The sequence below is a fragment of the Penicilliopsis zonata genome (genome assembly GCF_001890105.1).
Source record: "Penicilliopsis zonata CBS 506.65 unplaced genomic scaffold ASPZOscaffold_7, whole genome shotgun sequence".
In the NCBI taxonomy this organism is placed as follows: Eukaryota; Fungi; Ascomycota; class Eurotiomycetes; order Eurotiales; family Aspergillaceae; genus Penicilliopsis; species Penicilliopsis zonata.
In genome coordinates this window covers 239,630-255,815 of record NW_019208917.1, presented here as the reverse complement: position 1 = coordinate 255,815, position 16,186 = coordinate 239,630, and the positions used below count along the sequence as shown (strand labels likewise).

The 16,186-nt window shown below is 51.5% G+C and overlaps 8 protein-coding genes across 8 annotated transcripts; 4 read left to right on the top strand and 4 right to left on the bottom strand.

Moving 5' to 3' along the window:
- Positions 1–8: 8 nt before the first annotated feature.
- ASPZODRAFT_166693 (hypothetical protein) lies at positions 9–1,253 on the bottom strand. Its single transcript, XM_022726772.1, has 4 exons — positions 809–1,253; positions 477–755; positions 367–421; positions 9–280 (listed from the first exon to the last, which is right to left on the bottom strand). Exons 1-4 carry the CDS (start codon positions 1,202–1,204, stop codon positions 60–62), a joined length of 951 nt encoding a protein of 316 aa, XP_022580931.1. The 5' UTR covers positions 1,205–1,253; the 3' UTR covers positions 9–59.
- Positions 1,254–2,115: 862 nt separating this feature from the next.
- On the top strand, positions 2,116–5,949 carry ASPZODRAFT_16186 (hypothetical protein; the record flags this gene model as incomplete). Its single annotated transcript, XM_022726544.1, has 6 exons — positions 2,116–2,382; positions 2,436–2,795; positions 2,849–3,055; positions 3,501–3,785; positions 3,927–4,840; positions 4,908–5,949. The coding sequence occupies 6 exons, from the start codon at positions 2,116–2,118 to the stop codon at positions 5,947–5,949; spliced, it is 3,075 nt and encodes a 1,024-aa protein (XP_022580930.1).
- Positions 5,950–6,924: 975 nt separating this feature from the next.
- Positions 6,925–8,514, top strand: ASPZODRAFT_132520 (hypothetical protein). Its single transcript, XM_022723041.1, has one exon. The coding sequence runs from the start codon at positions 7,110–7,112 to the stop codon at positions 8,220–8,222; it is 1,113 nt and encodes a 370-aa protein (XP_022580929.1). The 5' UTR covers positions 6,925–7,109; the 3' UTR covers positions 8,223–8,514.
- A 5-nt stretch (positions 8,515–8,519) lies between these two features.
- ASPZODRAFT_142236 (hypothetical protein) lies at positions 8,520–9,421 on the bottom strand (the record flags this gene model as incomplete). The annotated part of the gene is made up of 2 exons (XM_022724830.1): positions 8,520–8,859; positions 8,898–9,421. The coding sequence occupies 2 exons, from the start codon at positions 9,419–9,421 to the stop codon at positions 8,520–8,522; spliced, it is 864 nt and encodes a 287-aa protein (XP_022580928.1).
- Positions 9,422–9,599: 178 nt separating this feature from the next.
- ASPZODRAFT_66732 (hypothetical protein) lies at positions 9,600–9,752 on the bottom strand (the record flags this gene model as incomplete). The annotated part of the gene is made up of 1 exon (XM_022729394.1): positions 9,600–9,752. A coding segment is annotated over one exon (153 nt), but the record flags the coding sequence as incomplete, so codon positions are not given.
- On the bottom strand, positions 9,753–10,356 carry ASPZODRAFT_16183 (hypothetical protein; the record flags this gene model as incomplete). Its single annotated transcript, XM_022726543.1, has 2 exons — positions 9,753–10,186; positions 10,245–10,356. The coding sequence occupies 2 exons, from the start codon at positions 10,354–10,356 to the stop codon at positions 9,753–9,755; spliced, it is 546 nt and encodes a 181-aa protein (XP_022580926.1).
- Positions 10,357–11,407: 1,051 nt separating this feature from the next.
- ASPZODRAFT_16182 (hypothetical protein) lies at positions 11,408–12,207 on the top strand (the record flags this gene model as incomplete). The annotated part of the gene is made up of 2 exons (XM_022726542.1): positions 11,408–11,468; positions 11,600–12,207. 2 exons carry the CDS (start codon positions 11,408–11,410, stop codon positions 12,205–12,207), a joined length of 669 nt encoding a protein of 222 aa, XP_022580925.1.
- A 308-nt stretch (positions 12,208–12,515) lies between these two features.
- Positions 12,516–15,829, top strand: ASPZODRAFT_16181 (hypothetical protein; the record flags this gene model as incomplete). The annotated part of the gene is made up of 4 exons (XM_022726541.1): positions 12,516–12,794; positions 12,844–13,111; positions 13,171–13,313; positions 13,370–15,829. The coding sequence occupies 4 exons, from the start codon at positions 12,516–12,518 to the stop codon at positions 15,827–15,829; spliced, it is 3,150 nt and encodes a 1,049-aa protein (XP_022580924.1).
- Between the last annotated feature and the right edge of the window lie 357 nt (positions 15,830–16,186).

Genomic DNA, 16,186 nt, shown 5'->3' with positions numbered 1-16,186 from the left:
CAATCAAAGCTATGTAATGTAATTGAATATGTAGTACCTTCTTCTACCCCCAACTTCAATCAATATCCTTCAAGGAGTATCCCAGGATTTCTGGGTAGCATATAAATGTCTCTCAGCCTAACATTGAATCCAGTGAGAAGATGCTGCATCCTTCTATCCAAAGCTTGCCCGGCGGTCATGGATCGCACAGAAGGATCATATTGTGGACATGGAATACCATGGCCCATGCTCCTTGTGGCAATGGTTGTTTCCCCTGCTATCCTCATCGGCAACTCGAATCCTGTACGTGTTACACATTGGACATTTCTTCCTGAAAGAAAAAAAGGGATGTAGTCATACGTCTTTCAAAGAAGTTTCGAAACACACCATCATGTATTCTGAATTTCCTCCCTCGCAAATCGACAAGGTGCGGAATCCCAGTCTAGAGAATGGTGAGTCAATGAACAGTTCAATGATGAGGGCAGGGGTCTTTTCACATCATGCATATTCTGATTTTGGGCTTGGTAATATTCCAAGGTTCCTCCAAATAGCCATATCTCGAACTTGCGGCCTGCTTCTCCCAATCGACCTTCAAGGTCGAAATATCCCGGGGCCCCAATTCTCCTCGGGGTCAATGCTTTTCCATGGCTAAGAAATGTAACCAGCAGATGCCCTCCAACCTCGTGGGCCAATGTAGTGGCGAAAAGAAACTGGAATCTCCAAAAGATGGGGGCCATTTCTTCAGTCTGGCCAGCCCTGATCATGTCGTAAACTTTCTGTCTTCGTGTCAGTCACCTTGGTTTGACCATCGTCACTTGGAATTACTTACCGAGGCATTGAGAGAGATCATCTGCATGCGAGGGTCGAATTCCTCGTAGGAACCACTCCATTCGCCCCTTTGGTGATGTCCCAGATTGTCAGGATGGGTCACAGTCTGATCAATCAGCACAGCAGGAAATGTCTGGGAGATTTTGGAAAGGAACAGATCAACGTAATATTGCGCCTGACGCCGGTCGCCTCTAAATAATGCGGTTTGATAGTGCTCGGCATCAAATTCCATCGCAAGAGCCAAGAGGGCCTGGCGGCCATTTGCGGTATTGAGGAGATCGACGGTAAGTCTTGAAGCATGTGCAAGATAGGTATACTCCCTAGATTCTGGTTGATGCATATCCATCCTGTACCCAGGGAACCGAGTGAAGACTGTAAAATTGAATACCTCAGCCATAATGAGAATTGAATTGGGTAAATGGAAGGATGGAAATGATAAAGTCTTTTAGATGACTTGAAAAGAGATACTGGCTCATGGTTCTGCTTCTGTGTGCTGTGATGCACTTTATAGCTTAGAGCATGTACACTACCACTACCCCATTACCTTGCCGCCGAGGGTGAGGTTATGAAACATTAGGGCCACCATCACTATAAATATTTAAAGAAAGCGGCTATTTAAGTGATATGTAGTATTTATAAGTTAGAGGACATGCTAGAAAGTAGTTCTAGGGTTTAGTTACAAGCTATCATCCTCCTATATATTATTTTATATCATACATAATACTCTGTGCTTTGTGAGTTTAACTAATCACTAGCCAAGGAAGTTGATTTAATTTATATGGCTTAAAAGAAGCCTTTTAAGTATAAAGCCCTCATTAAATAGAACATATAACAGTCATTGGTTTATTTTATAGAAAACTATTATAGGTTAAACCTAATAATAGTAACTTAAATAGTGGAGGAAAACCCATGCACCGCTCAGGTTTACTCTAGTATACCACCCAGGGTAGGGGGGGTGTTTTACATACATTTTGAAAGCCTCAAATATTACCATTATAGATATTATAGGGTGAGGAAGAATCCTCCCTTCTCTTCTCCCACCTTAAGGAAGTCTTTACATTTCTTCCTTCTTTGCGCATTGCCCAAAGGTGTAGTATATATCACTAGGCCAGCGGTAAATACACCAATCAAAACACTGAAAACAGCCCCCCACCTCCATGAAACACTAACATCCCAAGTTCATGCCAGTGCTTTCCTACCCTCTCTGTTTAATCATGTCAACTATCTAAAGACTATATAATCATCTTCCTCTCACCTATACCACTCTCACTTGGTAAAATCCTTTTTCTTGAAGGCCGAACTTTCGACATGACGAGTCAAGTGGCCATCAGCTTAGACACAGACCATCTCACCCCTCTTAGAGTATCTCTTGACCGGATTCTCTCCACCAAGCTGGCAGAAATCACATTTGCACAGATTGTGGATGGAATCCCCATCGAGCAGACTGATACCAGGTGGCTATTTGGCTACGATCCGAATATTTCAGGGCGTCAAGCGCCAAGTGACAGCGCTCTGGAAGAGGTTGTGAAATGGAGATCCCAGTTCCAAGTGGAAAGCCTTGAGATTGCCAGTGATGTATGTTTATGCCTTTATATTCCTTCTTTTTCTCCTTGGTTAATAGTATTTAGATGGTTCAAGGATATCAAAAGACAGTCAAAGGGACACGAGAGTTCCACCTCTATCTGATTGGAATGATTGCTGTGTCTCTACATACAGCTGCATCCCTGCTGTTTACATACACAAATAATCCCCCTTATAAACGCCCCCAGCCGCAGTCTTTTGATTTGTTTCCCATCCCGGGGATCCCCGGATTTTCAGACTCGCAGGAAATGCCCCCCATGTCGCTACCTGAGGATCCCACGTATCTCTTCCATGTGGATTATACTCTCCATAAGCAGTATCCTATGGGAGTTGCTGATATGGTTGGATACTGGGCAGAATATCGGGTGCTGGGTGGTGTTGTGTTGTTTGACTGGAAGTCTCAAGAGGTATTATACCATACTATAGTATACTATATAATATACAAGTGGCTAATTGTCAGATTGGAGACGTCTATTTCCACCCCAGCGCTGGATTCCGGGTTTTTAGGCTCTCAGAGGTCCAGATGGAGCAATTCATCAGCTTTTGTCTTGGTGACAATTCCCCCTCTCCATTCCCCATGACGGCAGAGCGACAGGCCCTGCGTATTTACCGTGATGATACCTTTGACCTGCATATCTTCCGGGCCAAATATGAACGAAACAGGCCTGTGTATGCCCCTGATCGAGCGCCCCCCTGCAGGAGAATCCGATTGGAAGATGATCCCGAGGCGCAGGAGATCCAGAGGTTTCTGGCTGATTATAGAAATAGGCAGTAATTAGAGCTGGACTGTACTGAAACATTCTTATGATATAGATAGAGTATACACTCTTCTACAAAAGATAGAGCCATATCTTCTGGCTATCAGTAGTAGACTATAGACAATGAACTAAATACTAATCTAGTATATGAGTGATATCTAATGTGACAGTAACTGTGATTCTATTCAGCAATATTTGCCGATCTCGGATGTGCCTGAGGCAGCATGCCTGAGGCTGCATGCCTGAGGCTGCATGCCTGAGGCAGCACTGCTTGTTCACCGTCACTCCCTCCTTCTCTCTCACTCGACTCTCTCTCTCACTCGACTCTCCCTCTCATTCGACTCTCTCCTGCAGGACGAAACGCTTACGCAGCAGCTGCAGGACGTGCATTCGCCTGCATCACATCTCCAGGCCTTTTCACGCTTCCTCGGCTGTCGTGACTGTTTTCCTGCTTCACAGCTCGCCACAGCCCAGGGGAATACGAGAGCCCCCGATCGCAGTCGCGCAGAGAGAGACAACAGAGGCGACGACGACAGTGACGAAGACGCCGGTTTCCGTCTCGTCACAATCAGACAAGCTGCTGAAGAGTGTGCTTTGCGAAAAAGAAGGGAATATCTGGCGATGATGCTGGTGGTCGTGGTATAAATACCAGTAAGTCGTCGTTCAACTTCTCTCCTCATCACAACATTCTTTTCCATCTCCTTTCCATCACTCGTTATTTCACTCGTTCCTCTTTCATTATAGGACACACCATGACTAAAATTGCTTCGTGGTTGTTAGTCGCCTGGACCTTTGCCAGCTCCCAGGCAGCCGCCCAGCTTCAACTCCCCCTCGGAGACGCCGTCAAGGCTACACTGGACAACATCTTTCCCTTCTACCGATCCCATCTCTGGTCAGTCCAAATGCTGTCCCGTGGGCACCATGTTCGACGGCCACGCGTGTGTGCTGGGCATCCCCAGCTGCCCGACCGACTACGACTTGCGCGACGGCAAGTGCGTGGCCACCTTTGACCTGCTGTGTCCCCCTGGAAGCTCGCTGCAGGGCGAGTACTGTCTCTCCAACGACCTTCCCAAGTGTCCCGAGCCCGCCCAGTGGGATGGCTCCGCCTGCGTCGTGGGCGCGGCCTTCTGTCCCCCCGGCTACGAGCCCAAGGAAAACACCTGTATCTCGGCCGAGCTGCCGCGCTGCCCGGAGCCGCACACCTACTACCAAGGCATGTGTATTGACAAGAAACCCCCCGTCTGTCCGGGGGGCATGATGCTCAATGATGGACACTGTGCCAGCTTGGAGCCGCCCCGGTGCCCGCCCGAGACCAAGTTCAACGACTTGAACCACCTGTGCACCTCATTGACTGCCCCCTTCTGCCCCCCAGGCAGCAAGATGGACCAGGGCGACTGCATCTCCGATATGCCCCCGGTCTGCCCCAAGGACAGTGTCTACTCGGCGGTCCAAGGCCTGTGCATCTCTCCCGTCGGCCTCAGCTGCGAGGAGGGTTATCGCTTAGACCCGACGACAAACAATTGCACCCACGAGGATCAACCTGCCTGCCCCGCAGGCTTGGCTTTCTCCTATAACCAAGACCTGGGCTCTGGCCGCTGCTGTCCCGCGCAGATGACGTGGAACGGCAACACCTGCGTGCGCAAGCCCGGCCCCGACGGCTGCTTCGAGGGGCGAGGTGCCCGTCCCCGAGGGCTGTGCCGTGAATCCCATAACCCAGCATTGTCCGCCCGGTTCCAAGAGCGACGGTCTCTACTGTGTCAGCCTGTCCGGCCCCAAGTGTCGCCCGGGCTTCAGCGTCGGCGACGGCATCTGCATCCACTCCGAACGGCCTCGCTGCGGTCACGACCACCAGTATGATCGCGAGCGCAGGCTGTGCGTCCGGAATATCAAGCCCGAGTGCGAGGACAAGCGCACCGTGCTGCAGGGCAACGTGTGCGTGCACAAGACCCTGGGGCCAACCTGCCCCAAGGACTTCGCCCTCAAGGACAACCTCTGCATCTCGACCACCGACTCGCCCGACTGTGTCGACGGCTCGTACAGAAAGGGTCACGTCTGCGTTGCGTCCGTGGCCCCAGGATGCCCGTCCGACACCTTCCTGGTCAACAACCACTGCGTCTCCACCCACAAGCCCGTGTGTCGAGAGGGTTCCATGCCGGACGGCAAAGGCAGCTGCATGACAAGCGTCAAGCCCGAGTGTCCCGATGGCCAGACCGTCACCACCGACGGCTGTCTGGTCGGCACCCCTAGATGTCACGGCGACACCGTCTACGACCGCAAGGACCAGGTGTGCGTCGATCGCAAGGATCCAGACTGCCCCCCCGGTTACCACTGGACCAAAGACGACAACAAATGTGTCAGCGACACCCTCGCCGACTGCCAAGAGGGCTACACGCGTCGTCAGAACGGCCAGTGCGAGTCCGACAAGCAGCCCGAATGTCCCGTCCCACACACCCACTGGGATCGCGACCGGCAAAAGTGCGTCGGCGACAGTCCCGTCTGCCCCCCGGGCCAACACTTTGACGGCATCTCCGCTTGTGTCCTCGACCTGCCCCCGGACTGTCCCCAGGGCTTCAGCCTTCGTGACCACAAGTGTTTCGCCGACAAGGGCCCCGTCTGCCAGCCCAACACCCAGTTCAACAAGCACTCGGGCGTCTGTGAGGCCATGCTCGAGCCCGAATGTCCCCCGGGCTCCTCCTTTGTCCAAGGCCGCTGTGCCCTCATTTCAGGCGACTGCATCAACTTTCAGTTCTGTCCTCCCTTGGGGGCTCTGATGCCGGGCATGCTGGTACAGTCTAGCCCTTGAGGATGCAGCTCTGATCAGTAAACATTCTTATCATGATACCTCCCTCATCTCCATCACTCATCTTTCCATGTACATTATTCTCACTTTGGTATCATGATCAATTACTGAATACTATATACTCTAGCCTTTCTACAAAAGGTAACATAATTCTTCCTTCTCACTCTAGGTCTTGAATCATCTGTTTACCAGAGCTCTGAGTTTATGATGTTCATCGAGTAATAGGAAACTAAGACCGAGTGTGCAGTCATGTAGGGCTAGGAGACACCCTCTCTTCTGACTCCTGATCTGTGGCGCTGACGGTGCGAAGATGTCCATCGTTCTGATGCCGCAAGTCGGTTGAAGAATCTTTATAGTGTAGTGTATATGCTAATCGAGCACAATCAGAGTAGGGATATTCGTAGAGGATCTATCGGCTTGATGGATTGTCGATTATCTTCAAATAATCCCCGTCGCAACAAAATAAAGGCTGAAGCATATCTTCAAGAATAATTGAGGTTCAACATTTATAAGGCTATAGACAATGGAGATATATTTATAAGGACTGCAGAGGAAGACACTTGGGCGGGTATTTATATTTCTTGTCTAGTGGATGCCTAATCCATTCACTAGCAACTAGATGGTCACTGATTTATAAAAGGATGTCTACAATAAACTACCCACTTATTAACAAATCTAATCCTTTATAATACCTAGGTACCTCTTTATCACTCCTGCATTGCTGCCCAATCCACAAGGCTCCCCTGCATCTGGCATAGATCATGCATAGGTATGTGGGGACAGATAAGATCCGACGGGAACCCCACGGGGCCGCCCGCCGATCTTGAATATAAGAGATGGATGGCAAAAATAACTCAAACAACGTCTTACACTATCACGTTATTGACATTCCTCACTACTACTACTACTACTACTACTACTACTATAAGCATGGAAAACTCAGAAAAAATCCTTATTATCGGTGCAGGTAAGAACCCAGTTCAATATCTTTCTTCCCAGCTGACCTTTAGGATGTACGGGTCTCGCCCTGGCACAGGGATTGAAAAAGGTACTCTTGCTTATTCATTCAATTCACAACCCACGGCTTAACAGCAATGTAGGCAGGGATTCCCTTCGTCGTATATGAGAAGAACCCTACCCCCGCACTCCCGCGGAACTGGAGCATGGGATTACATTGGGGCATGGAGCCTCTTTCCCAGCTCGTGCCGGAATACATCCTGGCCCGCATTCAAGAAGCCCAGGTCGACCCGCACGTTCCTACAAAGGAAACAGACCGTGTGCGCTTCCTCAACGGCCAGACGGGCGAACTCATCAAGGAAATAGACTCGTCCAAGTTCTACCGCCTGCGCCGGGACAAACTCCGTCGACTCCTTCTCACGGACATGGAGGACGGAGTCGAGATCCACTGGGGAAGAACGGTGGAAGGAATCGAATACTCCTCCGACGGACAGACGGTGACCTGTCGGTTTGCGGAAGGAGGGAGCGATACTGGGCTGGCGCTCATGGCAACCGACGGCCCGCATTCGACTCTCCGTTCATTATTACTGCTAGACGGCGTGGCTGCAACGACGACTCCCATCGACTATGCCGCGACGATGTGTCTGACACGACATACTCGCGAGCACGCTCTCTTTCTGCGCAGTCCGCCGCACCATCCGCTCTACCAGGCTGCCCCGCATCCAAAGGGCTACTGCGCCTGGCTCAGTCTGCTGGACGGCGACGATAAAGAACACCCAGAGAACTGGACTTTCTTCCACTACATCTCATGGAAAGAAGGGCGCGATGAAATTAATCCGCGTCGCACTCTGCAAGAACACGTCGCCCACATCAAGACCCTGGGCAGTGAGTTCGTCGACCCCTGGTGTAGCGTGTTCGCCTGGATGCCCGATGACTGCCAGCAGGTCACCTACGCCAAGATGCATCACTGGGATCCTAGCCTCCCCGAGCATCGCTGGGATAATCATCAGGGCCGCGTAACTCTAGCGGGTGATGCTGCCCATCCCATGACCCCCCAGCGCGGACAGGGACTCAACCATGCCATTCAGGATGCCTTTACTCTCTGCCAGGCTATTCAGAACTTTTGGCCTCATCGTCGTGACCCCTCCTTCATGGATGCCCGTCACGCCGCTATCAGTCGGTACGAGGCTGAGATGATTGAACGGACAGGCGCCGAGGTTCGTCTGAGTGCCCAAACGGCGGTGGCCATGCATGACTGGTCCAAGCTGATGGAGAGCCCTTCATTCAAGCGTGGTCTCCATGTCGAACAACAGTCGTAATATGCCTGAAGGGGAGAGATGATGATAGATAGTGTGGTGGTATGATTCGATCGAAAGAATAACTTACTAGATATAGATGTACCGGTGTCTGAGCTTGTGAAAGAGAGAGATCCAGGATAAACCGGTTGGTGAATACATCAGTGAAGATCAGTAGACACCAAGTGATGGATTAATCTGGACTTACAGGGTCTCTCACAGCGTCAAGCTATATCAGTAGTGTCATGATTGAATTCTATATAGGGAAGGTCATAGTTGATTGATGAGGCTGACACTTATCGACTATAGTTAAGATCAGAATCACTGCAGACTACCAGGAACAGCCTTCGAAACGGCTGCAATCCGACCGGCGAGCCCATATAGACTCCCTCTACCTAGCACATTGAATAGGCTAAGCTCCGCCTGTAGATGGACCAGGATCCAGGTGCGGATCTCGACCGCGAGAAGAGAATCAACACCGTAGCTGTGCAGCGGCAGACTGGCGTCAATGTTCTCCGTCGCGGTCTGGAGCTCCCGAGCGAGTCGTTGCCGGAGTGCCCCGACGATAACATCGGTGGCCTCGCGCATAGACTGCACGATACCCAGCTGCGACGCAAGGGTTGCTTCGTCATTCCTAGCTCCCGTCTGGTCTTGATCCTCGCTCGCCGTTGGCAGGTCCTTCTTGCGGATATCAAGAACCGGGGATCGTCAAAGTAGAATGGCCGGATCAGGTCCTGAGATGCCAGGATACCTCCTGTGGGCAGGCCAGAGATCATTTGCGTGGGTAAGGGAGACGAGCTCCAGCTGCCTGTCATAGCGGCCGTGAGTAGGCGATGGAACTCGGCCTCGTGGATACCCACTGCCTCCCATTTCTTCAGGTTCGTCGCACCACCTCGTTCGGCAATCAAACCAATCCCCAGCATCAAACCGAGATCGACGCTGACAGCAGGCAGACGTAAGCGCCGGCGATATTGTGCCAGAGCGTCCTGGTAGGTGTTTCCTGCCGCATAGTTGGCCTGACTGCGGTCGCCAACGACCCCAGAAATGGAGCTGAGCATGATAAAGAATTGCAGCTCGTGCGATAGTAGGAGCTTATGCAGGATCCAGGAACCGTACATTTTGGGTTGGGTGGCCGCTCGCCATTGATCGTGCGTCACATTATCGTAGATTGGGCCTTCGAGGAGGACAGCAGCGCCCTGGATCACACCGCGGATAGGAGGCATTTCGCTGGTGCATCGATCCAGAACCTGTTGCATGGCTGCTTTGTCTGCAGGTGCTGATCTGCCGACTTGATACTCTGGCAGAAGCCGGGGTATTACATGAGCTCAAGACAGATGTGCGCGCTCTGAGCGCCATGGCCAGTGAAGACAAACGCCAGCCGAGCCCGTTTGGGAGTTCAAGCTAGTTGAAATAAGAGGAGGAGGGGAGGCTACTCACATGTGCCTCAAAGTATGCAGTATGTGAGACGTCTAAGCCTACAGAACAATAGGCAGAGCGGATCAGGGTGGGCTGCGCTTCACGAGAAGGTACTGTAATCCCCGTGGTGTGACCATCCTAATCAATTCCTGTGCGACGGATGACGGAATGTATAAAATCCCTGTCACGCAAGGCGTTGCGGTTGGAGAGCAGCGAAAACCCCGTGCCTGTGCCAGCGTAGAGGGGCGCGGTCTCAGCGTCACACATCAACATCTCGTGCCAGTCGCGTGTGAAGCAGCCGACTTGGCAGCTAGTATCGCTCCCCACCACATTTTCGACGGGCAGACCTGCGTTCTCCAGCGCCTCGTACGTGACCTCGAGCAGCATACGTGCTGTTGGATCCATTGCTGTGACTTCCTGGGCGGTGATGTGAAAGAAAGGGGCATCAAAAGTGGTGATATTCTCGTTCAGAAAGTGCCCGCCTCGCGCACTGAGAGTGTTGAGTTTCTCTCTCGCCGGGTGATAGAAAGCGTCACCATTATATTGGTCTTTAGGGACGGTTGTAAAGGCCGCTGCAGCAAAAGGTCCGTCAGTCAGATTCGAAAGCAGCTCAGTATTCGCGATTCCTACACCGTTTGTTGGAAAGAAGATCCCAGAACTTCTCGGGGTCTGACGCTCCTCCAGGGAAACGACAGGCAATGCCGATGATTGCAATATCGCCATGTGAATAGGAAGCACTCATTTTCGGTGGTGAGGGAAGATAGGGCAGAGTCTCGAAGAGAGAGAGAGAGAGAGAGAGAGAGGTGAGGGAGTGTTGGGGAGTGTTGGGAGGTTGGGGAGACAAAGTCTGAAAAGGGAAGGGGGGGAGAGTCTGTGGCCAGCGACATGCGGTTGTCTCTTCTTTATATAATTCATTCTTTTTCATTCCTCCATGCTTATTTCCTTTTGTTTTTATATATCCAGAATGGAAAAAGAAAATAACAAATAATTTCAAAGTAATTTATCTATGTTTATTTACTCCAGTTAGACTAATACTTCACTTAAGGCTACTACCAGCAGTCTATTCTAATAAAACACTACCTATATAGTTTTTTAAATCAAGCTAAGTAGGCATTAAAAAGGAAATGAGTCTTCCAGTATAATTGAAACTTCATATTATTGGCTTCTGTTTCTAAAAGTACTTTTAATATAGTCTAATTGCGTGGAAACCAGGAAGTGACTGGAGGCATTTTATAACCCCGCAGGTTTTTCCCTTTTCCCCCTCTCCCTCCCCCCCTCTCTCTGTCTTCTTTTTATTTTCAACCTCTGGCTCCTTCTACTCTCTCTTACCCTTCGAACTGGTCGGGGATGAACTCCGTACCTATCAAATCCTGCTATCTTTTCAGCTCAAGACAGAAGGACAGCTGGTATCAGCCAGCCACCGTGGATAGCGCTGTTCGTGGCACTCTTTTGCTGGAACTTTGCTCGGCGTTTTCGGCTTCTCCGACGAAAAGGATGGATCCTTTCGGCAGATAGAAGGATTTCCAAGCGAATGGGATGTTAATGCCTCAGTCTAGTGGCTCATACGTGTCGATCCGGGTCCACAGGATGCGAACTGTCAACCCGTGAATAGCTGGGGTTCGGAGGCAATAAAAAAAGGGAAAAAAGGACTTGAGATGAAGCGTGGAACAGGAGGAGAGAATAAAGGAATGAAAGAGCCGATCGGTCAGGCTGTAAGAAACATCCAGCTTTTGTGTTTTCCACCCTGTCTTACCGTCTGCCCTCTCTCTCTCTCTGTGTGTGTGTCCTACACAATGAGATTTCTCTGTTTACACGGCAGGGGGACCAACTCGGATATCTTCGAGTCCCAGCTTGGTAAGACTTCCCCCCAGTACGAGGAATTCCTCACTAAGCGTGTCTCCGTGCATAAATAGGAGCCCTACGCAGTTGATTGTCCGCCCAACACACTCTCGACTTTGTCGATGCCCAAAGGTTCTGTCCGGCAGGCCCTGGGATCACTGATCTCTACCCGCCGCCATTCCTCTGCTGGTACGAACACGGCGTGCCTGTGGAGGTTCAGGATGCACTGGTCGATCTAGCCGTCATTATTGACGAGGATGGGCCGTACGACGGCGTGGTTGGGTTCTCCGAGGGTGCCGCGGTGGTCGCCAGCCTCTTACTGAGTGAGAACAATAGCAGCAGAGATAATGAGAATCGCTTCCATGTAGCTGTCCTTTTCAACAGCGTGATACCGCTAATCCCAGAGAAAACCGTCCAGAAGATACCAGGAGAACCGCTAGGCGAAGTTGTCAGTGGACAGGATCACGAAAGCTATCTCGCTCTCCTCAAACAGACCAGCTCTTCAACCAAGGCACGCTGGTATACTCCCAGAGCAAGCTCGGCGCGGATCTCCATCCCCACTGTCCATGTCATCGGCGCCAGGGACCCGTTTGCTGCCTCCTCGCGGATGGTCGTCGATCTCTACCAACCCGAAAAGACACATGTGCTCGTGCACGAGGGCGGCCATACGCTGCCGCAGACTGCCGCTGGTCTGGACCGGTGTGCGGAAATGATTGAAACCGCCGTTATGTTGGCTTCGTTAGATGGCTTATAGCTGAAGCCTATAGATTGTCTTAGCGTACGAACTCAGATACTAATATTATAATACCCTCTTGCCCGAACTCTAGATGAGCAATTACCTCCATACATAATATGCCTTACCTGGGATGAGATCCATGTCTCTGGAGTGGCACACTCTAATGAACGATGAATAAATAATGCATTGCATAAAAGAACTACTGGGTAGAAACAGCCTAAAATAAACATCCATAAATACAAGCCTGCCCCTCCTTGAGCTCGTCATTCCCTCACTATCACTATCACTATCACTACCTACCCAGGTAAATAGTAAACTCCTCCGCCATGGCGTCACAGCTCCTCCCTGCCATCCTCGACCACCGCGCCCAGTCTGACCCAGACCGTGTCTACGCCAAATACCCCGTCTCCCCTACCTCCTACGCCCACGGCTTCCACACCGTCTCGTACCGCCAGATGCGCCATGCCGTCGACCGCGTCACGTGGCTGCTGGTCGACACCCTCGGCACGTGCGCCGCCGGCCAGTTCGAAACTCTTGCGTTTCTCGGGCCCAACGACCTGCGCTATCACATTGTGTTTTTCGCGGCCATCAAGGCAGGATACAAGGTGAGCCCCCCTTTGCTCCTGTTTACTTGCTAAAGAGCTAACAGTACAGGCATTTCTGCCCTCTCCGCGCAATAGTCTCGTCGCACAGAAGCATTTGCTGGCTCGTCTGGAGTGCCGCGTCTTGGTGACCGTCGATCCAGAACCGCCGTTTGTTTCGGCCCTTTTGCGAGAGGTTACCCTCCAGACAGTGCGAATGCCATCGCTAGACACGCTGTTTAATATAAATGTCGAGTCTGTTACCCCCTATCCGTATACAAAGTCTTTTCAGGAGGCTCGGGATGATCCGGTGCTGGTCCTCCACACCTCTGGCTCGACGGGTAGGTCTCTACTGAACGCTGGTTATTGTGTATCATTTCTTCGGGCTGACGGTGAACAGGAATCCCAAAACCTATGATCTATACAAATGAGTTCATCTGGCGGATCAACAAGGCAAACACTCTGCCCGCGCCGGAGGGCATGTCTCGCGTCGACGATCTGTTTCTGAGTGGAGAATTCTTCTCTGTCCTGCCGGCCTTTCATGTGAGAGATTTTTTTGGTTTATATTCTCGAAATAACATACTAAGGAGGCAACTTAGATTGCAGGTGTCGGATGGGGTATCGTGCTCCCGCTGTTTGCAGACAGCGTCCCCGTCTTGCCGCTTCCCAGTCGCCCGCCGTCCACAGATGGTTTCCTCGAGGCTGTCAGATATGGGTCCTTCTCCTGGGCCTTTCTCCTCCCACTCATGGTCGAGGAGTTGAGTCGTGATCCCGAGGCGTTGCAGCTGGTCTGCACAAAGCTGACCCATCTCTTCTACACGGGCGGTGCGCTACCTCCCGCCGCCGGGGAAGTCGTATCGACTAGAATCCCTCTCTTCTCCGGTCTGGGATCCAGCGAGTGCGCTGCATTTCCTCAAATCCGGAATCCAGACCATCCTGTCACGGAGACCTGGCGGTACCTCCACTTTCATCCCGCTGCCTGTTCGGAATTCCGACACTGCATGGATGATCTATACGAGTTCGTGATTCTGAAGTCTCCCGACTCTCCCGAGGCGCAGCCCGTGTTTGCCATGTTCCCCGCTCTGGAAGAATACGAGACGCGGGACCTTTTCACTCCCCATCCGAGTCTCCCAGGCCTATGGAGGCACCGTGGCCGCCTCGACGATATTGTAGTCTTCCTCAACGGCGAGAAGACTAACCCCATCTCATTCGAAAATGAGGTTAGTAGGCACCCGGCCGTGCGGACGGCCTTGGTGGCCGGTAACCAGCGCGTCGAGGCATGTCTGTTAGTCGAGCCGTTGGAAACATCGGATTCTCCGAGAGCTGTGATCGAGTCAGTCTGGCCTACGGTCGAGGCTGCAAATCTCCAATGTCCAGCCCATGCCCGGGTCTCCAAATCGAAGATTCTTATCGTGGATGCGGAGAAACCGATGGTACGCGCCGCAAAGGGAACTGTGCAGCGAGAAGCTACTCTGCGGCTGTATGCCGCGGAGATCGACGCGCTCTACTCTGAAACAGCTGTCGAAAAACAAGCTGCAATGTCATTCTCGAGCCTGGAAGAAGTTTTAAGTGCACTGCACTCACTAGTAGCCGATACCACTGGCTGGCTGCAGTTTCAAGATGACATGGATTTCTTCACACTGGGGATGGACTCGTTGCAAACACTGCAGCTTAGTGCCACCATTCGGTCCAAGCTGGGAATCTCCATCACTGCAAATGACATCTATCGGAACCCATCGGTCACCCTTCTCGCCAGACATATCTACCGGCAAGCATCTGGACCGGTGGATATCGAGAGTCGTACGCAGGCTATTACCCGGGTGCTGCAACATTACGAAGAACAGATTGACCAGCTCGCCTCTAATACGCCTACCAATGTGGTACATCCGAAGACACCCCCTACCGTGCAAGTGGTTGTTCTGACCGGCTCAACTGGAACTGTGGGATCGTTTCTTCTCGATCAGCTCTTGAAAAAAACCGACGTCTCCCATGTCTACTGTCTTAACCGTGCGCAGGATTCTGGGTTGCTACAGGTATCTCGCAACCGCGAGCGTGATCTACCCGACAGCTTCCCTTCTAACAGGGTGACTTTCCTGACGGCCGATCTCACAGAGCCCTCCCTTGGACTGGACAAGGCTACATTTTGTACGCTTTTGGACCGAACAACACAGATCATCCACTGTGCCTGGCCAGTAAACTTCAACCAACCCCTGGCGTTCTTCCAACCCAGTTTGCAGGGCGTGACAGGGTTGATATCTTTCACCTTACAGGCAAAGATGTCGCCATCACTGCTATTCCTCTCATCCATCAGTGCCGTCAGCTCATTTGTCAAACCAGAGTCTGATGGCGAGAGTCTTCTTCCAGAAGCGGTCATACCGGACCCCGCTTGTCCAGCGCACATGGGATACGGCGAAAGCAAGTACGTGGCCGAGCGACTGCTGGAATACGCATCGACCAAGCTCCCCTCCCTGCGCGGAGGTGTGTCGCGAATCGGCCAGGTGGCCGGCACCGCCCAGAACCCGCGAGGATGGTCTCGGGCTGAATGGCTGCCCAGTTTGATTGTCAGCTCTCGCTACGTGAACGCCCTCCCGGACTCGCTTGGTAGACGGGGAGGACAGATGGACGTGGTTGACTGGGTGCCCGTCGACGAGCTGGCATCTATCCTTGTCGAACTCTCCTCTTCTCTTTCCTTGACATCCAGCACGGGCACCCTGCGCGTTTTCAACTGCGTGAATCCTCGTTCCATCCCTTGGTCCGACCTTATCTCTATCATCGTCGAAGAATTGACTTCAACCGGCGGATCGTCCATCGGCACTATTAGCTTTCAGGAATGGCTCGCCAGGTTACAGAGCAGTTCCGGCTCAGTCGATGCAGATGCCCTTCGACAGAATCCGGCAGTTAAACTGCTGGAATTCTACCAACAGCTGCTCGAAGACAATCAGACTAGAGATCCCGTCCGGCTGTCTACAGTCCATACGGCGCGCGTGAGTCCTTCTCTGGCATGTTTGCAGCCCATCCAGGCGGAGTGGATGCGTGGGTGGATTAGAGAATGGGTGTGATTTATTGTATAAATATTACCTAAATTTTCTTGCCTTGCAATTTCTGAGGCTATAATAAATCAGTCAACTTAGAAGAAAGGTATTTTATACTTGATTCAATATATATTCCAATATAGATGAGGGGAAACACATCATGACGTCAGATCACATCTTAGACATGTATCTATTAACTATTGTCATTTACTGATAGAATAGATTATTATACTCTTATTAATCTTATTATTAGTATGAACTCTTACATGCATGAAACCATTCCTTCCTCGGCCATGATTTCGCCGATCGGGTTATTGACTGCCGAAGGCGGGACTCGGGCCGACTCCCAAAGCGGCAGTTCGACTTGACTCCTTCTCTCACTCT

Bases quoted from the DNA above. Each gene is read 5' to 3' on its own strand.
- ASPZODRAFT_166693 (XM_022726772.1), bottom strand. From the start codon at position 1,204: ATGGCTGAGGTATTCAATTTTACAGTCTTCACTCGGTTCCCTGGGTAC. The intron at 422-476 runs GTGAAAAGACCC...ACCATTCTCTAG, and splicing joins AAAATCAGAATATGCATGAT to ACTGGGATTCCGCACCTTGT. The intron at 281-366 runs GTGTGTTTCGAA...TAACACGTACAG, and splicing joins GAAATTCAGAATACATGATG to GATTCGAGTTGCCGATGAGG.
- ASPZODRAFT_132520 (XM_022723041.1), top strand. From the start codon at position 7,110: ATGGGATTACATTGGGGCATGGAGCCTCTTTCCCAGCTCGTGCCGGAA.